At 41.4% G+C, this 17,043-nt stretch overlaps 2 protein-coding genes across 2 annotated transcripts; both read left to right on the top strand.

Moving 5' to 3' along the window:
* The first annotated feature begins 2,281 nt into the window (after window positions 1-2,281).
* On the top strand, window positions 2,282-3,731 carry LOC102718848 (putative 12-oxophytodienoate reductase 4). The gene is made up of 2 exons (XM_006656708.3): window positions 2,282-2,726; window positions 2,815-3,731. Exons 1-2 carry the CDS (start codon window positions 2,381-2,383, stop codon window positions 3,591-3,593), a joined length of 1,125 nt encoding a protein of 374 aa, XP_006656771.2. The 5' UTR covers window positions 2,282-2,380; the 3' UTR covers window positions 3,594-3,731.
* Window positions 3,732-11,250: 7,519 nt separating this feature from the next.
* On the top strand, window positions 11,251-16,320 carry LOC102718564 (putative 12-oxophytodienoate reductase 5). Its single transcript, XM_040524885.1, is given in 5 exon segments — window positions 11,251-11,300; window positions 11,849-12,198; window positions 12,341-12,792; window positions 14,856-14,858; window positions 15,994-16,320. Coding segments are annotated over 5 exon segments (1,182 nt in total).
* The last annotated feature ends 723 nt before the right edge of the window (window positions 16,321-17,043 follow it).

Below are 17,043 nucleotides of genomic sequence, written 5' to 3'. Positions count from 1 at the left end.
TAGCCCCTAAACGGAGTTTTAGATGATTAATGACAATGCTAGATAAACATGTGTGCGCTAATGGTGTGTGATTGCAGAGAAAGATTGAAATCGTTTCATTTAAAGGAGTGTGTGATCTTATGACCCAAAGCGAAGATTTTACAGAGTTGAAAGTGATCGAAGGTGAAATTCTTTTTCGTTTTTGAGTTGTAAGATTTACGTACTATTGAGAGGGGTCACAAAAATCTCTGCATACATCCAGGAGTGAGTTGGGTTGAGTCAAAGTCTAGTTTGAGGCTTGTCACTGTTTTTCTAAGAAGCAGGGACAAGACAGTCCGACCCTGCTCGGACAATCCGGTGGCAAGACGGTCCGATCCATGATCCGGCCCATGCTGATCAAGCTTGGTTAAGTGCTGACCGGATCTTCTTCCCCTGAGCACACGATTCTTGTATTCAGTCTATAGTTCAATTCAATCAACAAACAAAATATGTTATTATCTCACTACAAAGAGACTCTGAACTGTATAAATATATACGGTTCCAATCGTTTTGTAAGTCCTTCGTCTTATATTATGAAACAGAGTTAATAGTAGTATGGGTAAACAAATTCTATCATTGAAATAAAGAAATATAAAAAATTAAGGTCGGGTCCTGCTATGCCATGAAAAAGTGCCACAACTTAGATTGCATTGTTTTATTATCTAAGACTTTATTGGAACTATTTCACTCTGTACCGGTATATTTGGTTAACTAAGGCTCAACTGTCATTTTGTGCTTAAGGTTTTTGGAGTGGCTTTTAGAATTGTTTGGGCTGTGGGCACATCCGGTCCGCCACTGCTGTCATCTAAAATTTTAATATTTGATTTGAAAGATATCAACTAAAAAATTATTATATCTCTCCTATCTCTTTCAAGATTAGTGAAAAATAATCTCCGCAAAGTTTTAACTACGAGGCATGCAGACTGCCAGAACTTACAAAAACTTAGCAGCCTAGTTTTTCTCTTACAGCTGCTGTTGTGAGGTAGATACAACTAAGCTATCATGTGTTACACGGAGTTAAGCTTTTAAAGTAGAGAGGCGACAAAGAAAAGAAACAAACCGTGCACACATCTATATCCCCCCCCCCCCCTCCCACACACACACACACATTTTTTTTAATTTTGCTTATAACCAATTTTTTGTATTTTTAACTTTAAATTGGAGTTAATTTTGAGGATTTTTCATCGTAGTTTGTTTTCAGCCTTGGCTTTTAGATCGCTATGAGCACGTATATAAAAGTTTTATTCGTGAATTATTTTTTATTTGCAAATACGTAGTTTAGCTTTTTTTAAAAAAAAACAAAAGATGACTCCATAGTCAGCTACAACATAGAACTCGATAAGGTATGTTTGAGAATAAGTTAGATCATGGTATTAATAGTGTAATATGTATATGTACCTAGCTATTGTGATTTTGTGATAGCTATTTAATGATATAAACGACGAAATTAACAACTACAAAGTTAAAAATCTATTTTAGAAATGTTAAATGATGAACTTTTCTATAGAAACTTTTTATAAAAAGTACACCATTTATCAGTTCGGGAAAGGTGTACGTAAAAGACGAGAAAAAATTTGAAAAAAATATGCACAACCATATATGAGGCAATCACTTATGGTATGTACAACCATAGGTGTATAGTTGTACATCAAGATTTAAATTGTGATGCCCACGAATATTTTATATATATATAGTTAAGTGAATTTTTCATAAAAAATTAGTGAGACAAGAGTTGTGTTAGTTGGTTTCGTCTCTTCTAGTGTGTATTCAGAGACGCGTGCATGTTCAAATATATTCACTCAGTTTCATATTATAATACCTTCTAGCCTGGTTTAAATTTATTTGTGTGTCAATGAATCTAGAAAACTATACAAAGCATATACATCGATATACAGATGAATCCAGAAAACCTAAAAAATCTTATAATTATAAAACGGGGAATATATAACTATATAGCATAATGTTACATGGGCATTAGTGTGCGGGTGTGCGTCTATCGTATAATCCGAAAAACACAACCACGTGGTGTTTGACTGCCAAGCAAGGTGCCTTTCTGCTGGGACGTGAAAGGCGAACCTTCAGGGAGCAAGCAGACCCATGCCTAGTTGCCTAGTTGCCTCCGGTGACGGAGAGGGTGACGCAGGCCAAAGCTCCGATGCACTCCAAATTCCATGCGCGCATTCGCGTCAAGGCCCCACGGGTCCCACTCGGACACTATAAGTAAGCGTCACAAGAGACGCCCCCTTGCACCACCATTGGACCATCCGAGTGAGAGCAAGAGACGAGAGAGAAGCAGAGCAGAGTACACAACATACTGCAGATTTGCAATCGCGTCGCGAGATCACAGGTAAAACCCACCAAGATGGCGCACCAGGAGGAGGAGGCGGCGGCGCTGCTGACGCCGTACAAGATGGGGCGGTTCGAGCTGTCCCACCGGGTGGTGCTCGCGCCGCTGACGCGGTGCCGCTCCTACGGCAACGTGCCGCAGCCGCACGCGGCGCTGTACTACTCGCAGCGGGCGACCAGGGGCGGCCTCCTCGTCGCGGAGGCCACCTGCGTCTCCGCCACCGCGCGGGGCTACCCGGAGACCCCCGGCGTCTGGACGCGGGAGCAGGTCGAGGCGTGGCGGCCCATCGTCGACGCCGTCCACCGCAAGGGCGCGCTCTTCTTCTGCCAGCTCTGGCACGTCGGTAGGGTCTCCACCAACGGTACGGTCCTCCCGTCGAGTAGTCGAGCTGCTGGCGATCGATAAAAACTGTCCTTTTTTGATTGACGCGATTGCAAACCGTGCGACAGAGTACCAGCCCAATGGCCAGGCGCCCGTCTCGAGCACCGACAGGCAGATCACGCCGGACGATTCTGGCATCGTGTACTCCAAGCCCCGGCGGCTCGGCGCGGAGGAGATCCCCCGGGTCGTCGACGACTTCAGGCGCGCCGCGCGGAACGCCGTCGAGGCCGGGTTCGACGGGGTGGAGATCCACGGCGCGCACGGGTACCTCCTGGAGCAGTTCATGAAGGACGGCGCCAACGACCGCGCCGACCGGTACGGCGGCAGCCTCGAGAACCGGTGCCGCTTCGCCGTCGAGGTGGTCGACGCCGTCGTCGGCGAGGTCGGCGCGGGCCGCGTCGGCATCCGGCTGTCGCCGTTCCTGGACTACATGGACTGCTCCGACTCCGACCCGGTGGCGCTCGGCGCGTACATGGTGCAGCAGCTCAACAAGCACCCGGGGTTCCTCTACTGCCACATGGTGGAGCCTCGAATGGCCATCGTCGAGGGCCGCAGGAGGATCACCCATGGCCTCCTGCCCTTCCGGAAGCTTTTCAATGGCACGTTCATCGCCGCCGGAGGGTACGACCGGGAGGAAGGGAACAAGGTGGTCGCCGACGGATACGCCGATCTCGTCGCCTACGGGAGGCTCTTCTTGGCCAACCCGGACCTGCCCAGGAGGTTCGCGCTCGGCGCGCCATTGAACAAGTATGACAGGTCCACCTTCTACACGCAGGATCCTGTCGTTGGTTACACGGACTACCCTTTCCTTGATGAGAAGGACGAAGACTCGGCTGCTTCTGCTTAGTTGTTAGCTAAACCACCATCAAATTGACAGTGTTCTTGTGTCGCAGTGTGCTGTGTGCACTATAAATGTGATGCGGGAGAGGTGCCCCTCACTTACACCCTACTCTGTTGATGTTTATATATGCCAATTTTGAGCTTACACCTTGAGGTTATTCGTTCGGGTAGCTACATGTAACCGGGGGCATTTTGATTAATCTGTTCCACCCGTCCCGCCCAAAAAGTGTGTACTATTTTCTTGATTCTGACCCTGCACGAACACCATTTATTTATTTTAAGGTTAATTTGATCCATACCATCGCAATTATACATATTCACATAAATACCATTACAATTCATCTATTTGTAACCGTGTTACTCAAATTTTATGAAATTGATACCATACCATCTTCATTGCGTTTTCATCTTCTCCCTTATATATAAGTAAGACTCATTCATCTTCTTCCTTTTTCCTACCTTATCTTCTTCCTTCCAAATCTCTTCCAAGAACCATAAGTGTGGTTGCCCGTCGTTCTGGTCGGCATGCTTCGGCGGCGCGTAGGCCGATGTAGATCCTCGTCGCCACCTGCCATCACCGCCGCAGGAGCCCAGCACCTTGCACACGAAGCCTGCTCCACTGCCACAGCCGCCGCCGGCGAAGCCCGAGTCGTCGGATCTATCTTGCCACAGCACGCCGAGCTCGCCGTGCGCCGGGCCACAAGGCAGCGCGGCCGCTGCAGCCGGGCGCGGAGGAGAAGAGGCAGGACAGCCAGCCCACAATGGTGGACGAGCGCGCTGATGATGAGAGGTCGTCGGCGATAGTGGCATCGTGGTGGAGCAAGGCGACGACGAGCCATGTGAGCTCGGATCAAACTCCGAGGAGTAGACGGTGCCTGGTGGGCTGGTGTACAGGGAGATCGTCCACCGACATGGCCCGCCCTGCCCACGCCGCCGCACTACCCGCGGCACCGTCGTCACATAGCAATTTACAAGGAAGAAGATGTAGGAAGAAAAAGAAGATAGAATCTGACAGGTAAAAAATATTGTGACGGTGGTACGGTAGTTTTGTAAAATTTAAGTAACACAGTTATAAATATATAAATTATAATGATATTTATCTGAATATACATAGTTACGATGACACTGATTAAATTAACCTCTTTTCTAATATAGTTGGTAGTGGTGTCGTAATTCTTTGGAAGATGATTGTGTTGCGCTCCTTACGTAATTCAAACGGTACCAGCAGGAGCCCAGTGCGAATCGGTTTATTCTGAATTCTTGTGTGTTGATCACAGTTCACCACTCCTCTGTTGCGGAGGTGATTGTTGGGTGATTTCGTAAAAAAAATGAAATATTTGCAAACGATAAATATTTATGAATAAATAATTATAAATGTGTCCTTACCAATCTAAAAAGTCAAGATTGAAAAATAAATTATGATGAATCAACTCTTAAATTAACTTTAAATTTAAAATTCAAATTTTAGCTTATAAGAATAAACAAAAGAAAAAGACGAAACCATACGTCACGATTATCCTCAATATATAGTCATGATTTTATCTATTAGGGTTGTGCACGGTAAATCATTCTTAAGATTCTACCTTTACATCCCATATTTTCGTTTTTTTCTTATAAGCTAAAACTTAAATTTTCAACATAGTTTATTTTCTAACCTTAACTTTTAATTACTAATATATATATATATATTGTGTATAAATTAATTTTTCGTTTGCAAATATTGTTTGGTTTTTTTTTATATAAGGAGAGACCATCACCCCCTTAACGAAGAGGTGTATACCCGCCTCTTACATGAGTGGAAGAGCGATATATCTTTTGATTTGGGCATCCTCTGTCCTGCATGCGGCTACCATTGGCGGTCGGCAGCACCAAAAACGATGCACTATTTTGAACATGACAGTATCAACACTAATACACTACTTTTCATTTAATTAAGAGAGAAAAGGCATAATCAAGATTCATACAAGAATGGCACATCAGCCCTAATTAAGAGATGCTCTCCCAGAGAGAACATCAAGTGTTCCCCTTCAACATCATAGTCTCACATCTAATTTAAGCCCCCAAATCCTCACAATTAATCCAGCTACCCAAATCTTCAATCTGAAAAAATGAAAAAAAAAACGTTAATGCAGTCGTTTAATCTTTTTCAAGTGTATTGTTTTTCGCCTGAATTTCCCTTACAGGCTGAGTCAACTCTGTTCACCTTGATGAACAGAAGGAATTACCTATCTTTTCCAGAACCTCCTTTAAAAACTAGAAAGGGATAAAGAGAAAATCTACATATACCATTGATTTTATCCCAGTTCCACATTTATCACTAACTTTGTTTAGTTCTGTCTGCCATGGTTTTTTTGCAGAACTTCAACCATTTACTATTGCTGTTTAATTAGCATCCGTTTCACACACACACCCCTATGAGAAAAACTTCCACACTTTCTCAAAAAATCTGAAATTTCAGATTTTAAAACAACCAAAATTTTGTCACATTGGTATAGGTTTCAGTAGCCAATATCATATGTAGTTGTATTTGTTATATAAATTGGATTATCAACCCATTTCATTTATATTGGATTAACGTGTGAACTATACAAATTTTCAGTTAACGTCAAAATTTCAAGCTATTTTTACCTCTTCGGATAATATAGAGTTCCTTAAAGGTCTCCAATAATTATAAACAAAGATTAAAAGATATGGAATCTCCTCCCAATATTATCTATTTTTAATCTAGACTCAAAATATTTCTAAATTGTACTCTGCATGATTTTTTTTCTCCATAATTAATCAGAATTTAATTTAGATATTTTTCTTCTCCAAATATTAATTATTTTTAATATTAATCTGAATTTTGTTTTTTTTCTGAATGCTTGTTCTGCATGAGATTTTATCCCAATACTAATTATTTTTATTTATATCCGAATTGAAGGTTTTTTTAAAAAATTGTATTTCTACATTGTCTCTTCTTTTCTTGTTCTCTATCTTTTATTCCAAATCTTTGATGTTTTAAATTGTATTTCTACTTGGACCCTAATGTTCATTTTCTAATTGAACTCTTCTCAATAATATTTATTCCCAAAATTTAGATATTCCTAAATTGTTTTTATGTGAACTCTTTCTCTTAGTATTGTTTGTTTTTAATCGAAAATATATATGTCTAAATTGAACCCGCACATGAAATCTTTCTCAATAACATTTTTATCTGAACTTTGGATATTTCTAAATTATATTTTTTGTGGAATATTTCTCTTTAATTTTTATCACAATTTTTTATATTTATAATTTTTTCTTCTCTCATTATTAATTATTTTCAAAATTTTAATAAAAAACCAGAATTTTCCTCAACTGTATTTCTACATGGAATTTCATCTTAATATTAATCATTTTTCATTTTTGATTCCTAATTTTAGGTCTTTGTAAATTGTATTTCTACAAGTGTGCCTTTAGTTATCTTTATTTTTTTTATTGCAAACTGCAGATTTCAAAATTGTATTTCTACTTAGAATCTGTTTTTTATTTTTCAGCTAATGTGGAAACTTCTATAGTACGAGAAGTAACGAAGTGGCTACTTTTACTCCATTAAGACAATAGATCAAGAGTGAAAAGACAAAAAGATTTGGGGTAAAGATTGATGAAAACAAACTGAGAGGTGGTAGTTTTTAGGTGGGAAATTAATACTAATAAATGTTTAAATCATGAATATTTTTTATGACATACTAAAAATCCTTATATTTGTGGGTGGACTAATGGATGCTGTGACTTACACTAAGGCCCTATTCGTTCCCCCTCTACTGATAACATAGGTTCTCAAATTGATAAACGATGTGTTTTTTTAAAAAAATATAGAAAAGTTGCTTTAAAAATCATATTAATCTATCTTTTTCAATTTTTATAAGTGATAATTAATTAATCGTATATCGATCTATTACTATTTTTTCATATCAGATAGGTTAACAAAGGGCCTGTTTTTTCAGCTCGAGATTATTATAATCTAGATTATTAGGAGTAAGCTGAAAGAAACAGACAACTTATTGAAGTAGCTTATTATAATCTGGAGCCCAGCTTATTATAATCTGATAAGCTCATTTATGTGAGCTTTTTTCAGATTATTCGATGAAAAATTACCCACCATGCCACTCCACTCTATTTTTAGACTTGCAACCTAATAATACAGACTCTAATAATCTAGGAAAGAAACAACTCACAGTTTATTCTACTACAGATTATAACAATCTAGCTTATAGTAATCTGACTTAATAATCTAGATTATAATAATCTTAAGCTGAAAAAAACATGGCCTAAAACCTAACGCGGCCAAAGTCTTTAGGTCAGCCCAGCCCCCTTTAATGTAAGAGGGCGTAATTAAGAAATCTAAGCATGTATGGTTAAGGTGGGGGGCGACGTGGCTTTATCCTAGCCCACAAGTACATGATGAGATCAGTTTACCGTCACAGATGATTTAGGGGATCGATCAGTGATGTTCTTTTGTCGCATAGTGAGCCAGCAAGAGGCAACACTATTCGTCAACACAACACCGGTGCGCCGGACGTATTCACTGACGTTGCCACGGCGTATGAGCATTGAGCACATTACTCCACCATCTTTGGGCATGGTCCCCCGTCACCGTCGAGTTTGTTGGGTTTATTCGTTTTGCTCTTTTTTTATACCTATAGTTTTAAGTTAAACTTTAAATTTTTAGCTTTAAATTTAAAATCATTTTTGTGTGTTTTTATTATAGTTTATTTTTAGCATGCATTCTAAATCGTTAGGAACCCGTAAAAAAAGTTTTGTTTATAAATTATTTTTAATTTATAAATATAATGTTTCATTTCTCCATGAAAAGGCCAAAATCCCCAGAGTTGTGCTGCCATGCTTGGCTATCTTCTCCGATCGATGCTTCCTATTGGACCTAAATAATTTCGTCCCTACTTGGTTCCCTTTGACCTTTAGAAAAGTTGGCTGAACTGTTTTGTCGGCTCCAACACTTGAGCAATCAGGATTCATGACAGTCGCTCAATCGGGTTAATTATCTTAAAGAAAGCGTAATTATTGAGACCGGACTGGACCGGACCAAATGATTGCAGTTACCTGAGTAACACCCAAGGTGACTAAGTTCCCGAATTTTAAATAAAAAAATGACTGTATATATCCGGTTGAATATAGTCACGTATAGACCAACTAAAAAATAGACTGGGTCGAAGAAAAACAGATACTCACTTTGGTTAGATCCGACTAAAAGTTTTTTCAAGTAATTGAACCGGTAGATTCAATCAAACCACATACACTTTCTTTTTTTCATTTGATGCCTTTATTTCTTAGATTGAATATTTATTTTATTTATTTTTACAAATATACAAAATTATAAATCATACTTAAAGTACATTTGTCGATAAAATAAATCACAATAAAATAATTAATAATTATACAAATTTTTGAATAAGATAAATGGTTAAATATAGATTTATAAGTCAAAGACATTAAATAAAAGAATCATAGGTGGTAATTCTTTAGAATTCAGCTTCTAAAAAGTACTGCCCTGTTTTATATTATAAGTGGAGCTTTACCTAGATTTTTCCAATGATGAATATATATAATTTGTATCTTTTTTCTATATTCATTAAAATTCGTATAAATCTAAAAAATCTTACGTCGTGGAGCGAGGAGGAGAAAATATATAAAGAAGCCAAGAACAAGTGTATATCAGTAAGATTCCGAACTACTAGGGTATGTATGCAATATTCATGTAAATTTTATAATTATTGAGAAAGCAACATTCATATAAAATTTATATAAAATTTATGGTTCTTGAGAAATTACATTGAGGTAAATAGTAAACTCTCGGTATATTATCAAGAATGATAAAATTGCCGATATGGTTAACTGCTTTAAACCGATGATCCCCGATCAAACCAAGCATCTCGATATAGCCATAATAATTATATAAAAAACATGATTAATGAAAATATTGACATTGCCTCGTAGGAATGCAACATTTATATCATGCGCGAGACAGAAGTTTGATAACATTCAGATTGAAGAGCAATTGAAGTTGCTATATTCGTATAACATAACTAACACTACGAGGAAATGTACTAAATACCAAAGTCAACTATAACTATTACCCCGTGATTAGTAGGAACCAGATCATATTTCGAATTCATTTCACTGATGGATGCTACAGTCATCTGGTGCATGAACAATTATTCACTCAGCTGGCCGAACCGCACATAATCCACACAGGTCGTGTTTTTTTTGCAGCAAATTAAATAGAATGGTTATCACTAGTGGAGCATTATCATATATATATATATATATATGAATAGAGCAATTTTAACCTCCTTGAGAAAGTATTAGGAGGTATCACTATTTTATAAAATTTATTATCTCTTGATACCTTAGGTACTAAAAGATACTAAATTTTACATAGAAAACAGTGATATCTCGTAGTACCTACCCAATAAAAAGAAAAATGCTCATATGAATATATTGCAAACGGGCACATGGGCGATTGGCTATCAGAATATCTAATTATCTGATCACTCATGTATAGCTTTCTTGTGCTCTCGTCATCACCTAGTCATGCTGAGAGAGACTACTCAAACTTTCATCAGTTTTGGGTATGCTGAGAGAGACTACTCAAACTTTCATCAGTTTTGGGTATGAAAAAGAATAACCAAAGTATTTCCTTCCCTGTCCGTAACTGCGTGAGAACGACAGTGGGCCAGTGGCTGCTGCAGCTAGCAGCAAAGGAGGCGAAGGAACTCAAGGGGATTGTCTGGGTGTTTAAAGAAAAAAAAGTCAAATATAATATTCATATATAAAAAGTAATTTATGAATAAAAAATTTATATATGTATTCTCAGCGATCTAAATGCTAAGGTTAAAAAATAAACTTCGATGAAAAAACTCCAAAATCAACTCCATATTTAAGGTTAAGAATTTAAATTTTAACTTATAAACATAAACGAAAATATAGTCCGCAAAATTGTAACGTCAGAACAAGAGAAAAAGGGACTAGGATCCTCACAAGTAGCATATAACTACTGCACAAAGCTGTAGTATGGTGTATTTGGATTTTTTTTATCGTTGGATCAAAACGGATGGCTTACCGTAATCCATCCAACGGATAGCTTAGCTTATCGTAATCGCTGCAGGAGTAAACAACAGTTGCACAACACCGTAGCTACAGTACTCTTAACACTTGTTATATGGAACATTTTTACCTTACCTCTTGGTGTAAAAGTTTAATACTTTGAGGTACATTGTATGTTGAGGTATTAAAATTTTTGGACGATAAAAAAGCCGTTTCATATGTATTTTCTAATGTTCGTCTCCCGTGAACAGTAGACGTCTGCGCTTATGCACAGACGACCCGGACCGGAGAAGAAGAACCAAGCCGGGATCAATGGAGAAAATGATAATCAGATCAGATTCCGGTCAATGATCAAAGATGAGTGCACCGAGCCGCCGCCCACCGGTCCCACACACGAGCCGGATCCTCGAGCACGCACGAAACACTTAAAAATACCAGCAGCCGCAATCATCTTCAGCGCGGCCCAAAAGCGTTAGCATTTCAGCAAACAAGAAGCGCAAAAAGTCTAGACCGCAAGAATCACCGAGCAGTAGTCGAACGGCACGCGAGAAGAATCCCCGATCGATCGAGAATTCGACATGGTGAACCACGCCGCGATTAGGCCGGCTAATGGGTTGGATGGAAATGGGTTAAATGGATTGGTTTTAATTTGAATTGTATTTAGTTAGTGCAAATGGATTGTAACTTCAGATGGTCTAGATTGGATTGGATTACAGATACAAATAGATTGGTATGGACTGGATTTGGTTAGGTTATTTTAAGTTCTAAATGGATTTAACCCGTGAAGGGTAAATGTGCCCTTTAATTGGATAGTTAATGGATAAGATAATAGACATATGTGGGGCCCACATGTAGAAATCGACCAAAATTTACACAAAGTTGCTTTTATACATAACAGATCATCCCACTAAATTTCAGCCAAATTTGATAAACTTTTATAATAGGAACGCGAGTTTTAAAATTTTAGATCCGAGTTTATACATATCAAATGGTGCATCCATTTTGTAAGAGTGGGTTGAATCCATTTTAACCAAATGGGTTGGTGCGAGTTGTGCTAAAATCAAAGTTGGATTGGTTTGGATTGGATCCCAATAAAAAATAATTGATACGGACTGGTTTGGTAGACTAATTAGCAAATAAATGAATTGGAGCGGATTTGGATTGAATTACAATCAGTGGCGCGATCCCGCTGCTGACGCCGTACAGGCAGCAGGCCGGCGACGAGCAGCTCCTCCTCGAGCTGTCCCACCGGGTGGTGCTCTCGCCGATGACGCGGTGCCGCTCCTACGGCAACGTGCCGCAGCCGCAGCACGCGGCGCTGTACTACTCGCAGCGCGCCACCAGCGGCGGCCTCCTCATCACAGAGGCCACGGGCGTGTCCGCCACCGCGCAGGGCTACCCGTAGACCCCCGGCGTCTGGACGCGGGAGCAGGTCGAGGCGTGGAGGCCCATCGTCGACGCCGTCCACCGCAAGGGCGCGCTCTTCATCTGCCAGCTCTGGCACGTCGGCAGGGTCTCCACCAACGGTACATGATCACGTTTACATCCCACAATATCTTTTCGCTTACACCAAAATTTAGATTTTTAACGTTAAATTTAGAGTTATTTTTGAACTATGTTCTAAATTGTGCTGTTTTTTTGCCTGTGCAAAACACGGGGACCAAACAGACTACCAGCCAAATGGGCAGGCCCCGATCTCGTGCTCCGATAAGCAGATCACGCCGGACGGATCAGGCATCGTGTACTCCAAGCCCAGGCGGCTGCGCGCCGACGAGATCCCCCGGATCGTCGACGACTTCAGGCTCGCCGCGCGCAACGCCATCGAGGCCGGGTTCGACGGTGTGGAGATCCACGGCGCCAACAGCTACTTCCTGGAGCAGTTCATGAAGGACAGCTCCAACGACCGCGCCGACGAGTACGGCGGCAGCCTCGAGAACCGGTGCCGCTTCGCCGTCGAGGTGATCGATGCCGTCGTCGGCGAGGTCGGCACGGGCCGCGTCGGCGTCTGGCTGTCGCCGTTCCTGGACTTCATGGACTACGTCGACTCCGACCTGGAGGCGCTCGGCGTGCACATGGTGGCGCAGCTCAACAGGCACGGCGGCTCCCTCTACTGCCACATGGTGGAGCTATTATATTGATCTCCCACCTCCTTGAGCCCAACGGCTCAAGAGGGGGCCTTGACCGCGTCTGATCGGGGCGCCTAGCCCAATAGGCTGGTGGGCCCTGTCACCCTGCACCATATAAAAGGGTGGAGGCCGGCGTGGCACTGAACACGAGATTCACCGCCGCCGTCGCCACTTCACCCAACAAAAACCCTAATCCGATCAGAGAGGGGGCGCAGCCAGTGACGGGAACGCCATAGCCACACCGCAACCTCGACCTCACTGGGACTTCCACGACCACAACCGTGACCTCGCCGGGACGTCGCCGACCACCGTCGCCGTCGTCAGCTGAAGCCGCACACCGATGATGATGGCGGGATTGTCTTCTTCCTCTGTGAGCGGCTCCACCGGTCGGTACCCTAACCCTAACCTCATCATTGACATGCCATACAATTCCATTCATCCATGCAAATAGAGACACCGAACTAGAGCTAGAACCCTAGATGATCCAATAGATCCTAACAATGGCTATCCTGAAAGATCGAAGGGTTATAATTTCTACTGTCCCGATAATTATACAAAGTTTGTAGAAACGAGACATGCCATCTTCTTGGAAGACGAGATAATTAGGGGGAGCTCGGTAGTTCGAGAGATTGATCTTGAGGAGAGGTGGGTGTCATAACCCGCTCTGTCGACTCAAGAACCTTCCTTCTCTCTACCTGCTGATGTTGGGCCAACTCCGTCAATTCCGTTTGACGTTACGGTACCACTTCCTATTGTTACCTCTCATGTGGCAACAATGAATGAAAGTGAGGAACCTGTCATACATGATCCAACAGAAACTAGTGCCACACAAGAGAAGGAGCCTCAATAGCCTCAAACAGATAATGTGCCAGAACGCCCCTAGAAGGTCTGAAAGAGTCTGAAGATCGGCTATCCGTGATGACTATGAAGTTTATAATATAGAATAGTCTCATATGCAGGATGATCCCACCTTATATGAAGAGGCCATGAGAAGCGCCCGTTCATCTGAATGGTTGGAAGCAATGAAAGATGAAATGAAATCAATGAAATTAAATGATGTCTGGGATTTAGAATAAATTCCTAAAGGAGCCAAAACAGTGGGCTGTAAATGAGTCTACAAAACCAAATATGACTCTAGAGAGAATACATAAAAGTTTAAGGCACGACTTGTGGCAAAAGGTTTCACGCAAAGAGAAGGAATTGATTACAACGAGACATTTTCTCCAGTCTCGTGTAAAGATTCCTTCGGAATTATAATGACATTGGTGGCACATTATGATTTGGAATTACATCAGATGGATGTAAAAACAGCATTCCTAAATGGTGATTTGGAGGAAAAAGTATATATGGCACAACCGAAAGGTTTTGTCATAAAAGAAAATGAAAGTATGGGATGCCAGTTGAAGAGATCAATCTATGGGTTAAAGCAAGCTTCGAGACAGTGGTACTTAAAGTTTGATGGGACAGTAAAGAAATTTGGGTTTCAAGAGAATGTTGAGAACAACTGTATTTATTCAAAGTTTAAGAATGGGAGATTTATTTTCCTGATTCTGTATGTGGATGACATTTTACTAGCTAGTAATAATGTCAGTCTACTGCAGGAAACAAAGAAATTCTTGTCATCAAATTTTGACATGAAAGACCTCGGTGGGCCTTCATATGTTTTGGGCATAGAGATTCACCGAGATAGAAGAAAGTACGCATTGGGACTTTCCCAAAAGACATATATAGAAAAGGTGTTGAAGAAATTCAACATGTCCAACTGTAGTTCTTCACCTGCTCCCATAGTAAAAGGCGAAAAGTATGGGGCATCGCAGTGTCTCAGAAATCAATATGAGCTCAATGAAATGAAAACAAAAGCCTTATGCGTCAGCTGTAGAAAGCCTACAGTACGCGCAAGTGTGCACACGACTTGACTTGGCATTTGTTACCGGGTTACTTAGCAGATTTCAGAGTAATCCAGGCCAGAGCACTAGAAATTAGTAAAGAAAATCTTGTGTTATTTGCAAGGAACAAAAGGCCTCATGCTGTCTTACAGAAGATCAGAATCGCTCTAGGTAGTGGGGTACTCTGATTCTGACTTTGCAATAGACAACACAAAGTCGACATCGGGATACGTGTTTACTCTTGCGGGAGGAGCTATTTCATGAAAAAGCTCAAAACAGACGATCACCACAGGGTCTACAATGTATGCCGAGTTTATAGCATGCTATGAGGCAACATGGCAGGTGAACTGGCTTAAAAAACTCATAACCGGTTTAAAGGTGGTTGACAATATTGAGAAACCACTAAAGTTATACTGCGACAATGAACCGCAGTAATGTACGCTCACAACAATCAGTCAAGTGGTGCTGCCAAACACATTGACATAAAGTACTATGTTGTGAAAAACAAAGTCCGGGATCAAACAATTAGTCTCGAGCACATTAGAACAGATAAAATGCTCGCGGATCCGCTCACAAAAAGCCTACCACCCAACGTGTTCAAGGAACATGTAACCGACATGGGTTTATGGGAAGCCTTATGAATCCTAGACTATATGGCCCAAAAGTAAAGTATCTGTTTCTAAATAGAGTTGTGTATAGTGGTTGTGGAATCCATCGATAATTAACTAAGATGATGAAACATGCTCTATGTGCAAACCTGTGATGGAATGGAAAAAGCCTAAAAGAAATAGTGAGATCAAGGGAGAGAATGTTATATTGATCTCCCACCTCCTTGAGCCCAACGGCTCAAGAGGGGGCCTTGACCGCGCCTAATCGAGGCGCCCAGCCCAATAGGCTGGTGGGCCCTGTCACCCTACGCCATATAAAGGGGGTGGAGGCCGGCGTGGCACTGGACACGAGATTCACCGCCGCCGTCACCACTCCACCCAACAAAAACCCTAATCTGATTAGAGAGGGGGTGCAGCCAATGACGGGAACGCCATAGCCGCACCACAACCTCGACCTCGCTGGGACTTCCACGACCACAACCGTGACCTCGCCGGGACGTCGCCAACCACCGTCGCCGCCGTCAGCCGAAGCCGCACACCGATGATGATGGCGGGATCGTCTTCTTCCTCTGCGAGCGGCTCCACCAGTCGTACCCTAACCCTAACCTCATCCTTGACATGCCGTACAATTCCATTCATCCATGCAAATAGAGACACCGAACTAGAGCTAGAACTCTAGATGATCCAATAGATCCTAATAGGAGCCCCACATGAGCATCGTCGACGGCCGCCGGCGAATCCAGCACGGCCTGCTGCCCTTCAGGAAGGCGTTCAGGGGCACCTTCATCGTCGCCGGCGGGTATGACCGGGAGGAAGGGAACAGGGCGGTGGAGAGTGGCTACGCCGACCTCATCTCCTTCGGGAGGCTCTTCTTGGCGAACCCTGACTTGCCGAGGAGGTTCGAGCTCGACGCGCCATTGAACAAGTATGATTGCAACACCTTCTACACGCAGGACCCCGTTGTCAGGTACATGGACTACCCTTTTCTTGAGTAGAACAAGGCCGACTCTGTCGTCGTTGATGCTTAGTTTTAGTTTGATAAAATATTATGTGCAATTTCTCGTTGATCCTTTCCATGTTCAATAATGTGCACGATTCATGTAGCATGGGTATTATGCGCATGCGTGCATGGTGTTGTTACTATATTTGAAAATTGGTCCGCCGAGTGATCAAATATTTGAAAATTTTAATTCTATCAATCAAATTCGGTCACTGTTGTTGGATGATAATCTGAAGGCATGTATGCAAGTCAAAAGGCTCATACACGCCCTCCCCAGCCCCATTCATTGCGCGCATGTTTGACAGAAAAAAAATCAAACGTTTGATCAATAGCAAAAGTATTGAAAATTTATGTGTGCAACAATATTGGGTTTCACATGTGATTATTTGTGTAAGCTATGAACAACATTGACTTTTAATTTTATGCTTGATTATTCGTTTTATTAAGAAATTACATACTACCATATTTTTTTTTTCTGTAAGCTACTAAGACAGTTGATTTTTAAACATATATAAGTTTGATTATTTATCTTCTCAAAGCGATTATATATTTATCCTAACTTTTTGTTTTTTTTGTCATTAAAAAGTTGGTCAAACATGACATATTTTATGTTAACGCCATCAAACATAAAAAAACAAAAGGGTATAATGGGAAAAAAACACATATATACTTGTTAGCACCGCTTGAGAAGAATTGTGTTTCTATAAAGCTTATATATGCTCTAGCATATAAATCCAAATTAATAGGTTAT

Source organism: Oryza brachyantha, chromosome 6, assembly GCF_000231095.2.
Source record: "Oryza brachyantha chromosome 6, ObraRS2, whole genome shotgun sequence".
NCBI classification, from domain to species: Eukaryota; Viridiplantae; Streptophyta; class Magnoliopsida; order Poales; family Poaceae; genus Oryza; species Oryza brachyantha.
Note: the sequence above shows the minus strand (reverse complement) of the source record. Positions and strands in the feature narration are given on the sequence as shown.

Excerpts from the sequence above, each read along its gene's own strand:
- LOC102718848 (XM_006656708.3), top strand. The coding sequence starts at position 2,381 with ATGGCGCACCAGGAGGAGGAGGCGGCGGCGCTGCTGACGCCGTACAAG. Across the intron at positions 2,727-2,814 it reads CGGTAGGGTCTCCACCAACG|AGTACCAGCCCAATGGCCAG; the intron begins GTACGGTCCTCC and ends ACCGTGCGACAG.